Below are 14,961 nucleotides of genomic sequence, written 5' to 3' on the forward strand. Positions count from 1 at the left end.
AGTCGATTCATAGCTCAATCAACGGTGATATGTGAGCCCATATTCAAGTTACTACGAAAAGATACGCCAACCAAATGGACCGAAAAATGTCAGAAGGCTGACACCATCAAGAGTACCTTTCGAATCCACCAGTATTGGTGCCACCACGTGCGGGCAGTCTTTTGCTATTGTATTTATCCATCTCTGACAATGCATTCGGGTGTGTGTTGGGGCAGCATGATGAGATCGAAAGAAAGGAGAGAGCTATATACTATTTGAGCAAGAAATTCACGTCCTATGAGGCTCGTTACACCCTTTTAGAGAGAACTTGTTGTGCTTTAACTTGGGTTGCTCAGAAATTGAGACATTATCTGTCGGCTTATACAACACATCTCATTTCGAGGATGGACCCGCTCAAGTATATATTTCAGAAAGCAATGCCCACAGGAAAGCTAGCAAAGTGGCAAATGTTATTGAGTGAGTTCGATATTATGTACCTGAATCAGAAAGCAATAAAGGGGCAAGCCTTGGTCGATCACCTTGCTGAAAACCCAGTAGATGAAGAATATTAACCGCTTCGAACATATTTCCCTGATGAAGAAGTATTGTTTGTAGGGGAAGACATATCAGAATCATATCTTGGGTGGAGAATGTTCTTTGATGGAGCAGTAAACTCTATAGGATCAGGAATTGGAGCAGTGTTGATATCTGAATCAGGGCAACATTATCCAGCAACAGCAAAGCTTAGATTCTGATGCACTAATAACATAGCTGAGTACGAAGCATGTATTCTTGGCATTAGAATGGCTCTTGACATGAATGTTCAAGAATTACTGATAATTGGTGATACAGACTTGTTGATTCATCAAGTTCAAGGAGAATGGGCGGTGAAGAATCCTAAAATCTTACCTTATGTACAATTGGTACGGTGATTATGCCAAAGATTTAGGAAGACCGAGTTCAGACACACGCCGAGAATACAGAACGAGCTTGTTGATGCCCTTGCAACCATGTCATCCATGATACAACACCCAGAAAAAAGTTATATCGATCCTTTGAGATAGTTTTAAAAGAACAACCAGCACATTGTTCACATGTAGAAGCAGAATGGGACGGGAATCCATGGTATATCGATGTGAAAAAGTACTTAGAAGCTGGCGAATATCCAGAAAAAGCAACAAGTATTCAGAAAAAAATAATCCGAAGAATGGCAAACAACTTCTTTTTGAATGGAGAGGTTCTTTATAAGAGGACACCCGATCTGGGATTACTGAGATGTGTGGATGCTGCAGAAGCCACAAAATTTCTTGAAGAAGTGCACGCTAGAGTGTGTGGGACGCACATAAATGGGTTTACATTAGCAAATAAAATCTTAAGGGCGGGATATTTCTAGATGACTATGGAAAATGATTGTGGACGATTTGTCCAAAAATGTCATAAATGTCAGGTACACGGAGATCTGATCAAAGTACCATCCCACGAGCTCAATGCGATGAGTTCTCCTTGGCCATTTGCAGCTTGGGAGATGGATGTTATTGGACCAATTGAGCCGGCTGCCTTAAATGGCCATAGGTTCATTTTGGTTGTCATTGATTAATTCACAAAGTGGGTTGAAACTGCTTCCTACAAAGCTGTGACAAAAAAAGTTGTGGTGGATTTTGTTCGCAACAATTTGATATGTCATTTTGGAGTTCCAGAGTCTATCATCACAGACAATGGAGCAAATTTGAATAGCCATTTGATGAAAGAGATATGTGAATAATTCAAAATTACCCACCGCAATTCAACTGCATATCGCCCGCAGATGAATGGAGCTGTGGAAGTTGCTAATAAGAACATCAAGAGGATACTGAGAAAGATGATTGACAAATACAGATCTTGGCATGAAAATTTACCTTATGCTTTGCTAGCTTATCGCACCCCGATTCGAACCTCAACTAGAGCAACTCCTTATCTATTGGTATACGGAACAAAAGCAGTGATACCAGCTGAAGTTGAGATACCCTCTTTAAGGATTATTCAGGAAGCTGGATTGAGCGATGCCGAATGGGTTCGTGATCGATATGAGCAATTAACATTGATTGATGAGAAAATAATAAGTGTCATTTGTGTCATGGTCAGTTGTATCAACAGAGAATGACTCGCGCTTTCAACAAGAAAGTTAGAGTTCGAACATTTGATGTAGGCCAATTGGTGTTAAAATGCATTTTTCCTCATCAAGAGGAATATAAAGGGAAATTTGCACCTAACTGGCAAGGATCATATGTCATCCACAAAGTACTATCAAGAGGAGCTTTGGTTCTAGCAGAGATGGACGGTAGAGTGTGGCGAAAAGCTATCAATTCAGATGCCGTCAAAAGATACTACATTTGAAGAAAGATAGTTCTTTCCTTTATTTCCTTGTAATTGTAATTTGCTTGTAATCATTGTCGCATTATGTTTTGAAACATTACAATTGTACTTGAACTACGTTCGACCTGAATTCTCAAGAATGAGATGGTCTATGTCGGCCTCGGCCGTTACCTTATCAAAATTTTCTATTTTTATCAATCCTCGAGAGGAGAACTACGTTTGACCTGATTCCTGCCTCAACGGGATACGTAGGCGCCACAAGGGTTCGGTCATATTCCCAATAAGATTTCCATTTCCCCTCGTAATGGAAACTAGGACAGAATTTTTGAGAGGACCTCAAAAGTTCTACAAGAAGAGTCATTTCCTACAAACAAGAGTCAAGGGTCATATCAAAATGTGCAACGGGAATAATTTTGAGGAGATCTCAAATTCAAGACTCTCGCGATCATCATCAGATTTGTTTTTGAAACATCTAACTGGGACAGAATTTTTGAGAAGGACCTCAAAAATTCCATCAAGGATACTCGGATCTTCGAAGTCAAATTCAATTGCCTTAAATTGACGTGTTCTTAAAGCATTTTAAGTTGCCAGCAAGCTACCTACCATGTCAAAAGCTGAGAGAAATGGTTTTGTTTGTGTCATGCATGTCGTGACAGTTAATTGGCAGAGATTTTCTTTAAAACTTAAAAAAGAAAAAACTTCATACCTAGCAAATGTTTTAATATGATCTTGTCTTTTGTCTACTGCGATTCATTGGACCTACCAGACAAAGTTCCAGAGATAACGAGACCAGGAGCAAGGCAACTTCAACATAGATCAGTGTTCCAAAACTAACATGTTTTTGTGGATGCAGGGTATAATAAGATCATCAAAGGAGCTATATTTATCAACCAACTAGTTTAGGAGAACATATCCAACAAATATCTATTAGTGAGTGTAACATCTTCATTTGATCAAAGAGGTATTTGACAGATTAAACAAGAGTATCTACCACTTAAGGTTGCGAGATACCGATGAAAATGATGTTATGATAAAAAAGTACCTATCATTATATCAAATACTGATAAAAGACGACGTTCATAGTCATTCATATTCAAATTGATGAGAAGGCTATTCATATTCATATTGCCGAGAGGGCCATTGCATATTAAATTGCCAAGAGGGCCATTTATATTCATATTGCCGAGAGGGCCATTCATTTCAAACTACCAAAAGGACCATTGCATATTCAAATTGCCGAGAAAGCCATTCATATTCAAATTGCCAAGAGGGCCATTGCATATTCATAAAGGCCAAGAGGGCCATCACATATTAAATTGCCGAGAGGACCATTCATATTCATATTGCCAAGAGGGTCATTCATATTCAAACTGCCAAGAGGGCCATTACATATTCAAATTGTCGAGAAGTCCATTCATATTCAAATTGCCAAGAGGGCCAATGCATATTTAAAATGCTGAAAGGGCCATCGCATATTAAATTGCTGAGAGGGCCATTCATATTCATATTATCGAGAGGGCCATTCATATTCGAACTGCCAAGAGGGCCATTGCATATTCAAATTGTCTAGAAGGCCATTCATATTCAAATTGCCCAGAAGGCCATTGTATATTTAAAATGTCGAGAGGGCCATCACATATTAAATTGCCAAGAGGGCCATCCTATATAAAGGCCCAGAGGGCCATCGCGTATTAAATTACCTAGAGGGCCATTCATATTCATATTGCCAAGAGGGCCATCCTATACAAATATCAAGAAGGCCATTGCATATTCGAATTGCCGAAAGGGCCATCATATTCAAATGCCGAGAGGTACATCATATTTAGACCGCCGAGAGGGCCATCATATTCAACCACCAAGAGAACCATCAACATATTACATTAGTCTATTTTACTACTTCGATATTAAAAGAAGAGTATAGTGAAGAGTTATGTCACAAATAGGAGATACGGGTTTTATTTGCTTTACGTCAAACTGAGAGAAGTTGACATCAAATATTCATGGAGAACAACTAAGTGCCAACATGGTAAATAACATTATCTCTCCATTTGAATTATATATTACACTAATGAGTTTTATCTCAGTCTTTGTTGAGAGCATCCGAGATGATGAATATTCAAATCAAATCACAGGTGCGGACAACATAAAAAGGATGCAGCACAACGTGGAACTTTTCTTAGCAGCGAACTGGGACATAGTCCAAAGAAGAGTATCAAACTCTTATGACGCGAGCTGAGGAACGACTTCCACTACAATCAAACCACACCCCTATCAAAAGGCATGTGGGCATTTCCTTGGGTTTATCAATCCCAATTTCGCATCCGAAAAACTTTCCACTCTCACCGGAGGCAACTTTCCACTCTCACTGGAGGCAGCTTTCCAATCTGAGTCACAATGCACCAAGAGATTTGGAAATTATGTCCATGTAAGTTCTTAATTATGGGTGTGAAGCGCGTCACATTCATGGCTAAGAGGTTGCAAGCCTCTTTTTCATACTCGACTTACTTGTCACTCTTCCAGAAATGAAGGTTATCTAGCATAATTGATTTTCTTTTCAATCGATTGAGTCGAACTACGAACAACCTGATTCCCTAGGTCTAGGGATATGTAGGCGGGATCAATGTTGAAAACTCGACTGGATTTCGACATCCTCTCTCAAATCTTATTCTCAAGCATTCCAGTTTCTTCATAATTTGATATCGGGATAGCATTTGAATTCTTTCACAACCATGCGTCAAATCAAGCGTATCGAACTACAAGTGGCCTGAATTCTCATATAGCCTGAGATATGTAGAAAACCTGATACCAAGGTTCGGCCATAATTCCTAAATCCATACAAAAATCCCTTTCCTAAAGATGAAGATGTAATCGGTCAAAATTGGATCCATCAATTTCATTTGCCTCGAAATTCTTTCATCAATCCAAGTCAAACGAGGGACAGCTGTTGACACCCAATTTTGGACCCCCACAATATAAATTAATCATTGAGCTTCTTCAATTTCTAACAATTTAAAATAATTAGTTTTATAAAAATTTCAGAAATAAAATAAAATAAACATAGTTTGCAAGTTATTTTAAATAGTTTTGTCACTTTTTTTTAAAAATATATATGTTTTATATAGTTATGTATATAATTAGTGCATTTTATGAGTATTCAAAAATTATCTCGAAAAGATTTTATATTTTAAATACTTTATTAGCAAGGGTTATAATTTTGAATTAATGAATTTTATGAAATTCAAAATACTTTCAAGTTATTTTTTGAGTAATATATCATTTTTAATAGTTTTAATAATTTTAAATAATAAATACGTATATTTTTACAATCATGTTATTTTATAAATATTTGAAAATCATCACGAAGATTTTACATTTTAGTTAAATATTTTACGACTTTAGGTTATAGTTTCGAGTTAATTAGTTTTTAATTAAACTAATTATTTTATAATAGAAATAATTATTATATTTCGTTAAGATTAAAAAGCTTGTTAATTAATTAATGTTAATTCGTCTTATTTAAATTTTAACCGAATTTACTAATTAAATTTAATTCGGCTATTTTCTTAACCACACATGGCAAGTTAATCCTATTACCAATCTAAACCCAATTCAAAATCAATGTTGGGCCCAATTTCCTCCAACTCATTCCAACAATAGCAATACAATGTCATCAGTAATAGGCGACCCATCCTCAACATTCAGTAGTCCAATTCCATTCCAATTCATCCGACCCAAGCCCATTTCTTCGCCCAAAATTGTTCACCCTTTCATTCCTCTGTTCACGTGAGAACAACAACAGCAAATGCGTACAAACAATGCAGCAGCAATAGCCATACCCTACGACCCATATACTCGTCTTCTTCACGTGACCAAGACGAAATCAAGACGCTTCAGTCTGGAAAAACTGGAAAAGCAGCGAACCCATAACCCTCACCTGCAGCATCCAACCACCCTCACGTCCCTTCTCCTCTTTTTCTCTAGGATTTTCTAAATCCCTTCACTGTTGCCTCAAAAATAAATGGGCAGATTCAAATTCAAACGGATTTTACACCCTAAATGACCCCAACTTCCCCTATAAATGATTCTTTACATTCAAGTGATTGGGAAAACTTTTGAAATTGGGAGAAAACAAGTTCTATAGCTTGGTTCTTTGACAATACTCCTTTTACATTCAAGGATTTTTAAAACGATTTTCTAATTCTAAGTTCTAAGAAAGGTTTCTTCTGAAGTTACTTTGAAATTCTTGGTTTGCTGCTCGAATCGAAGTTGTGCGAGAAGTCCTCTTGCTAGTCATCTCCAGTATCGCTGCTCCAAGAAAGGTAAAATAAAATAAAATTGTGCTTATCCCAAAGTTTGCTTTCTGTTTCATATATATATATTATTTTTAATTTACTTTTTATTTGTATTGGTGATATATTCTCTGATTTGGCGTTATGAAGCTATGAAAGTGTATCCAAACTATGAAGTAATTTAGAGTCTTTATTCTGTGTAGATTATGATCTTAACCTTGTCAAGAGTTGATCTTTTGCTAGGTAGTTTAAGGAAGATTAAGACAATGTTAGTTTGTTCCCCATCGCTTTGATTTCGACGACATGAAATAAAATAAAATGATAGCATGCTCTTTCCTTTCAGTAATTTCTCTGTTTTATTTGGTTTGCATTTCTAGTCGTTTGCAATCTTATATTCTAGTTTTTTGAGATAAGCTAGCTTCTAGTAATCTGTATATATCGTAATATCTAATTTTTAGTATGCTTCAATAATATGAATATGCAGTTGCTGTAATTCATTGTCTTTTCCCACATATATTTGATTCCTTTCAATTTTAGTATTTTCATTATGAATATATGAGTAGTGTTATTACTAAGTGTCTCAAATATGTTTTTATGCATAGTTAAGATTAGTCAGCTACAGTAATGTAATATACTACGATTATGAATCGTAATTCCTCCTGTTGAGTGTATACTTATGACGGTCTAGGTTAAATATTTCCTCTCCATTAAAGAAAGTATGAAGCCATCCGTGTACATTATTGGCATAGGACCGATTTGGATTCTGAAACTCTCTTTTTCTATGCCCAGATTAGTCCTTAAATGCTCGTCCTTTCGGCCTTCATGTTTAGATTAGCTAAAATGGTGTTGATTGTCCAGACCTTCTTTGTGCTGATTTGCCCGTATTCAGTTTTAAAGCATTGTACTATCGCCTCTGTGTTACCTCACATGTTTCTTAAAGTGTCTACGCCAGCCCTCTTCTGTGATTTTACTGTCACTTCATAGTTAATATAGTTATTTGGTTCTAATGATGTTTTGTTTGAGTCCACTGTATGATTCTCTTTTTGAAGCTTCTATTTTCTTTTTAATATTTTTTTTTATTTTATTCTTTTTTTAAAAAAAAAAAAGAAGAAAAAAGTATACATAGAAATTTATGTAAGTCTTCCTGCTTGTTTCTTTTATACCATTTTGAGATAATGGTATAGTAGTAAATTTTCTTTTACCTATCATATGAGTCCAACAATTACTCATGACTAAATAAACATAGCTCGATACTTCCTTGAAGTCTTCGTTGTATGACATCACTAGTTGTCGGGTGGATTTGTGAAATTACATGAAATTAGGGTATATCTCTTAGTATTGTTTGAGTTTGAAAGGATGAGTTGTGGTTTTTGCTCCAAATGACAACAATGGCTCTTTTGATTAAGTCAATTATTTGTATAAACGTGATTTCCATTTTTTTTCCTTTTATTTATTTTTTATTGTGTTAAGCGAAACCATGTTCTTTACTTGCTAAATGTACGTTGGAAATTGCTATCTTTTATATATTAAAATTGTCACCACAATTTAGTTTAGTAGATTCTATTATGTTAAGATTAGGTGACCTTTTCCTATGCTACCAATTTGTTTGAGTTCTATCACAAGATATAATATGATTTGTTGCTTTAGTTGAAACACTAAGTTCTTATGTGTGATGTGTATGATGCCAAACTTATGTTGCCTATATGTTACATTACATGTTGCAATATTGAAATATTCTGTCATTCTAAGCTTGTTCAATGTCTTGCTCATAATTTGGGTTGATTAAAAAGGTAAGTTTGGAAACCATTTTAGGATAAGTGATAAATCCGTGTATTAGTTAAAATGAATAAATGAGTGAATGCATAAGTTAGTCGAGATGTTCTCTATGGGATGTGTTCGAGTTTGTTCCTTGGTAGATTACTTACTATATTTTGAATTTTTCTTTTATTGAATTATATTCAAATGTTTCCATTTTAATCGTTTTCTCTAAAGGATAAAACATAAATATAAAAAATGCGTCATTTACTTAATTATTTTCTCAAAGTTAATCAAATATTGTAAGTTATATTTTTTTATGTTAAATCATTATTTTTCTAAAAATAGTCAAAATATATTTTAGTCTAGTCGTAGGTCAACCGCATGTTAGCGGACACTTTGAATGTCTAAACCCTTCTCGAAGTATAAATTGAAACCCAAACCCTTTTTGATATTTTTCAAATGATTTTTTTTCTGTTTAAATCTTTGAAAATTATAAGTTTTTCTTAGTTTCTTTAAAAAATTAAGTGACTACTCTTTTCTAAATATTTTTCTCAAATTGTCTTATACTTAGAACATTTCAAAAAAAGTGATTTTTTCTAAAGGTTAGTAAAATTACGGCATAATAGACTCTTTTGTTGAAGAAATTGGATTATGATGTAACCCAAAAAAATTTTGTAGAATTATTTCAAAAAGTTATGTGGTGATGGAGGTTGATGGAAGGTGGAGAAGTTGTAGGAAAAGAAGTGTGAGGAAGAAGAAGAGAGTAAAAATATTTTTCAAGAAAAAAAATATTTCATGCGCATCAAATTCGTGTAATGCACATGTTTTGTTGAGTCAGCGAAAAGTGTCAAAATGATACAGCAGAATCCTATATGAGGAGTTTAAAATATACATCGTCTAGTTGAGGTGTCTAAGTGAACATTGGTGTCAACTTTAAGGGGCTACCGATGGGTTTGAACTTTAAAAATATACAAAAAGTTTAGTCAAGGGGTCTAAGTGAAAATTGGTGTCAACTTTAAGAGGTCACCGATGAGTTAGGTCAATAATTTATCAACGTCAGATAAAACCTAAATAATAGCCTGGAAACAACAATTGGGTGCCATTTTCACGCCAAAAAAAACTATTTACTTCAAAATTAAATGTTTTTTTCATATTTTTGGTAAGCCAATTAAGAATCCTAAAAACTCTTATAATTAATTTAGAGTCCAAATTATCATATAATATTCTTTTGTTTTTTTATTTAAATATTAATAATACATGAATATCTTAAGAGAAATAAGTATTTCTAAAAGTGAGTTGACGGTGTAATTTTCTTGTCCACTGTCAGTGGATAGTAGTTAACCTCATAGAAATATAAGATAATATCCACTACTTTTCACAATGAAGTACTCCAAGTCTTTTAGGACATGTTTGGTGTGTTGGATAAAGGGATATCCCTTAGGGGTCGTTTGGTTTGAATACTAGTTATGCTGTGATAAGTTATGCCGGTATTAGTTTATATTGCTTGTTTGGTTTGTCATATTCAAACTAATATTCCTTGTATAAATTTTGAGAATAAGTTATTTGTTTACAAAATACCCTCACCTTATTTTATTTTTCTTTTTTACATTTTCTTTGCAAGCTTTAGTTATTCTTTCTTAAAAGTAAAAATTCCATCTTATTTAGCTTAAATATTTTTGTGTGTGCATTTCCATGATTGTGCTGTATGTTTTAAAAATTAAATTTTCATCTTATTTAGTTTAAAAATTAAACTTTCATCTTATTTAGCTTAAAAAAAAACTTTCATTTTAAGTTTATTAAAGTAAAAGAAAATTTATAAAGTTATCTATATTTTACTTATAGATCAAATATAATTTTTAAGTGAGTAATAAACTATTTAATGAAAAATATGTAATTTAGTAGTGGAGTGAACATTTTAAGAGAAATCAAAATATAAATAAACATAATAATTGTTGACACCCAATTTTGGACCTCCACATATAGATTAATCATCGAGTTTCTTCAATTTCAAACGATTTTAAAATAATTAGTTTTTATAAAATTCAAAATAGTTTGCGAGTTAGTTTGAATAAATTCGTCATTGTTATAATTTTCAATGTTATATGTATAATTAGTACATTTTATGCATATTCATAAATCATTTCAAAAAGAAAAAAGATTTTATTTTTACTTAAGCATTTTGGTAATTAACTTATATAGTTATAGTTTATATTTTGAATCAATTATTTTATAATTAAGTTAATTATTTTACTTTGTTAAAATTAAGAAGTTCATTAATTAATTTATATAAACTCATCCTATTTAGCTTTGGTTGAACTCACCGACTAAATTAAACTTGGCTAAATTGTTAATTCATTTGGCTATTTTGCAATTTTAGCCACTTTCCCTTACTTTTATCTTCACTCTTGGAAAGACCCATTTTTGGGCCTTTTCATTTCAATTTCCAGCCCACTTCTCCTCTTCTCAAATTAGTTTAAGCAGCCCACTTAAATTCCATAATTTCCAGCCCAAATTCAATACCAAAAACAGACCCACCACCACAACAATACAACATACAATACATATACAATTCCCAGTGATCCATACGTACAAACCCACTACAAAAACAAACTGACCCCACCCCTCTACCTTTCGTTCTTCTTATTCTTCTAGCAAACGATTAAAAACCCAGAACAACGTGCAATTTCCAAAACCCAACAGCTTCCCAAATGACAAAGACGTTCAGTCCAGCGTCTTTCTCGCTGCAATAGCATCAAAATGCATCTGTCAATCGCGTTTTCGTCCTTGCCAAGCTTGAGATCGAAACACGTAGCACAAGAAGGACATGAGAGTCAATCCTAGCCGTTTATTCCCCCTTTCCTCTTTCGAAATGGGTTGAAATAACAAGAAAATGTGTATCCCCGAATTGGTTAAAGATTTTGATTTTTGAATTTGGAATTGGGCCCTGTTTTGCCCAATTTTTTTGGTCTGTTTCCCCTATTTCGAACCCTATTTCTCTTCTATATATGTTGCTTTTGATTCACTGTTGAGGGTAGAGAAAAATTAGGAAGAAAAGTGGGTCATTGTTCGTTGATATAGGGATAAAGAGGAAACATTCATAGCGATAAAAAAGATATAATACAAGTAGAGAAGAGGACCACTCTTCGATCTTAGCTTCACTCCCTCGGCTTATTTCTCTTTGATTTTCTTGAAATGAGTCACTGATATACTAAAGAAATTTTAGACATTCTCTAATCCTAGCTCGAGTCTGGTTTGCACTTCTTGGTTAGCTGTTCGAGATTAGATTCGTGTGAGAGGTTGTCGCTTCGTTTAGCTCGTTTCCTCCTAACTCCCTGCCCGGAGAAAGGTGATACCTCCTCCCTCATTCATGCTCTATTTTTAGATTCTAAATGCTATAGTTGAGCTTGCTTTTGTCTCGTTTCTATTTCATTTTTTTTATTTCAGTGCTTTTCATTGAGAGTTTCTTTGGATTGAATGGGTTTTGAGTTATTTCCTTCACTGTTTAAGTGTGTTTTTGTTGGCTATCTTGTTGTTTATTACTTTGATTTGATTAAGTATGGGATTTGGACATGTAGCGGTTGAAGTTTATGTTTCTCGTGTATTTTTACCATCCTCCATCTTGAGTATCTTTCACTTGAATCTTGTTAGTTAACTCTTTTTTTTCATTGGTCTAATCTATTCATCTTAGTATCATGTCGCTTTGAAGAAAACAAATTGTTTAGTTTTCTTGCATTCAGCTTAGACTCTTTTCTGGTCATGAGTAGTTTGTTTAAAGGTTAAATTCTTTGAGATTTGTAGCCTTGTGTTTCACAACAGCATGATTTTAACTTCCTTGTTTAAGTTGTCCTAGACCATAGTTTATATAAAGTCTCAATTGCCGATCTCATCTCCGGTAGCTCCTTATCTATAGTCTTAACTCTATTTGTGCTTGCAATCTAAGTATGGGTTTATCTATAAATTTGTTTGGTTTGAATACTCTCTGCATAGTTTGTTAATGCTGCAGTGTGTTTTTTTAGCAAATAATATTTAAGAGTCATAATATTTAACCGCGATTTCCCACTTATTTGCTATTATATTGTTAGAATTTAGGATAGGTGGCGAGAATTGGGCCTTTTGACCCAAAATGAAATTAGGCCCAAGTGTTAGTCCAGGCGGACATCAAAACTAAACTTGGGCCCGAGTCTCTTTCTCTCTCTATTTTATTGTGTTTATTTACTTGTTAATATTTGTTGTTAGTCTTAAGGTAAAAAAAATTCAAATCCCAGAAAGACACCCATTTTGATTTAACAATTTAACTAAATTGGTCTTTTTAATGAACTTAAAGAATAATTTTGAGAAATATCTCACTTAGATATTAGTTCTACATTCTCCTCTTTTTTCTTTTAAAACGTTTCTAACTATAAAGATTGTTCAAATCAAATTAATTCAAACTAATTTAGTCAAATAATTAATTGCCGGATAACCGCGTATTAGCGGGCAATTTGGGTGCTTTCAAACCCTTCCCGAAATGCTAATATGAACCTCCAACCTCTTTGAATATTTTTCATTAGATTCCCTGTTTTAGTCTTTTGAAACAACAATTTTCTTAATTTTACTTTTAAAATTAAGTGGTGACTCTTAAACTAGTCTAAATATATTTTAAAAATAAAACAAATTGGCGACTCCACTGGGGATTTGAATGGGCTCTAACCTTAAAATTAACTTATTTGCCTATTTGCTTAAATTGCTTACTTGTTTCAATTCTTATAAATTATAAATTGTTGCATTTCATGGCATTTGATTCCGCCAAACGACAAATAAATTGCATTAGAAAAAAAGGCAATTACGTGGCTTACCACAACTGTCCTTTAAAAAAATACTATTTGAATTCATTTGAAGTGATAAACGAATAGTTGACTTGCGGTCATCCAACATCGTTTATTAGAATTCACCCCGTAGTTTGTCCGACTCAGGTAACCAAGTCTTATCTAAACCAACTCTTAATCAACTAGTGTAGAGCGAAACCAAATCTCTTTTAGTGCATTAAACTAAGATGACCCAACACCCAAGGTGTGTTGGGCCCATTAGAAAGATCACCTTAAGTCCAAAACGGCCCACGGCCTAAACGGCCCACGGCCTAAACGGACGATCATACTTATGTGTATAATTTTAAAGGATGTATACGTTGTTTGAAAATCATTGTTCCTGGAAGTTGGAGTCTACTAGTTTGTTAGAGTCAAAGAAAGAGTTGTACAAGCGACTATTCTATACAAAGTGTGGACATCCAAAGATGACACAAAACTCAAGAGTGACGAGCCTTTCATGGAAGTTTAGTTTAGGATTGTACCCCTGCGTGAGACTGATTATTTTGTATCCCTTTTTCCCCTAATATGTATCCCCATTCAGTTTATTCACAAAATTTGTATAAATACATCTTTCAAATCGTTAGGCCTAACCTTAGCACAAAAGGGTCACATATCTGTTTAGAATGCACAATATTCGTTTATGTGTTATAACTGCTTATATGAATATGTTGTTTTATTTGGAGATGTTCTAGCCTACCCTTTTTTTTTGGAAATTCTCTAGAAATCGCTAAGCACAAATATCAAGTCACTATCAAAAGTGTGTCCAAATACTCTTCGAATCTTTAGTTTCCCAACAAAATTTGAACTCCACTTTCAAATCCTAACTCTCCCATATCAGAAAAAAGGTCGATTTTTTTCCGTCTCAAGTCAAAAAGGAAGGTCAACTACGTAGGACCTGAATTCACTCTCGTGAGATTCATAGGAAGCCTTTCAAGGCTCGATCCCCATTTTTGAGAAATTTTATCTTCTTCCAACTCTTACGAAGAAATTATAGTTTCATATCAATCGAAAATCAGAAGTATATTAATGAAAGATACAATCGACTTTATCTGGACTCGAGTCAACTTTTCTGATTCACTAAGATCAAAATAAAATAGACAAATTTCTGTCTATTTAGTCATTTCTCTAAATATGTGGGCTAGTTTATCTTCAAGTGGAGCAACTCTTATGTGTTTGTGGTCATATGTGTGATATTTTGTATTATTTATCATCTATATAGATTAACACGTTTATCTTTTGAGTTATTTTTCTTTGTCAGGTACTTAGAACTGATCTGTGTTGATAAGTTGGGTAGTCATCCTTATTTCACAAGATCTAAGGCCCCCAAAGATTCCTTTCCCGATCAAAGTTTGCAAAAAGGAAAGACAGTTATGGATGATAACAATGACAAGATTAGTCTGACTGATGTTGTCATGGCTCAGCCCGCCGCCGCTGATCAAAATGAATTAGTTATGCAATTGATGCAACGGATTGCCGAAATGAGGCTTGAAATGCAAAGAAGACAAAATTTGCCTAATCCAATTTTTGCTTTCAACCCTCCAAGAGATAGAAGACCTCCACTCCACTTTCCTCCTCCAAGCGCGGAACAGGTTCATAATTCACCCTTTAACCCCGCTCAAAATCCCCCAATCATCGACCTAACCGATCCCCATCATGCCTCCGTCTCTTACCAAGCGCCACTTCCTCCTCTCAAGGTACCAACCACCAAACCTTCCTTCCTCTTCAAAATGCCAACTCGC

The 14,961-nt window shown here is 34.2% G+C and overlaps 2 protein-coding genes across 3 annotated transcripts in view; both read left to right on the forward strand.

Moving 5' to 3' along the window:
• LOC125869149 (agamous-like MADS-box protein AGL9 homolog) overlaps positions 1 to 14,961 on the forward strand; it is a 594,250-nt gene that overhangs the window by 385,591 nt on the left and 193,698 nt on the right. The gene's annotated exons all lie outside the window — the stretch shown is intronic.
• Positions 1,784 to 2,352, forward strand: LOC125868709 (uncharacterized). The gene is made up of 2 exons (XM_049549297.1): positions 1,784 to 2,029; positions 2,113 to 2,352. The coding sequence occupies exons 1-2, from the start codon at positions 1,784 to 1,786 to the stop codon at positions 2,350 to 2,352; spliced, it is 486 nt and encodes a 161-aa protein (XP_049405254.1).

Source organism: Solanum stenotomum, chromosome 6, assembly GCF_019186545.1.
Source record: "Solanum stenotomum isolate F172 chromosome 6, ASM1918654v1, whole genome shotgun sequence".
Taxonomy (NCBI): domain Eukaryota; kingdom Viridiplantae; phylum Streptophyta; class Magnoliopsida; order Solanales; family Solanaceae; genus Solanum; species Solanum stenotomum.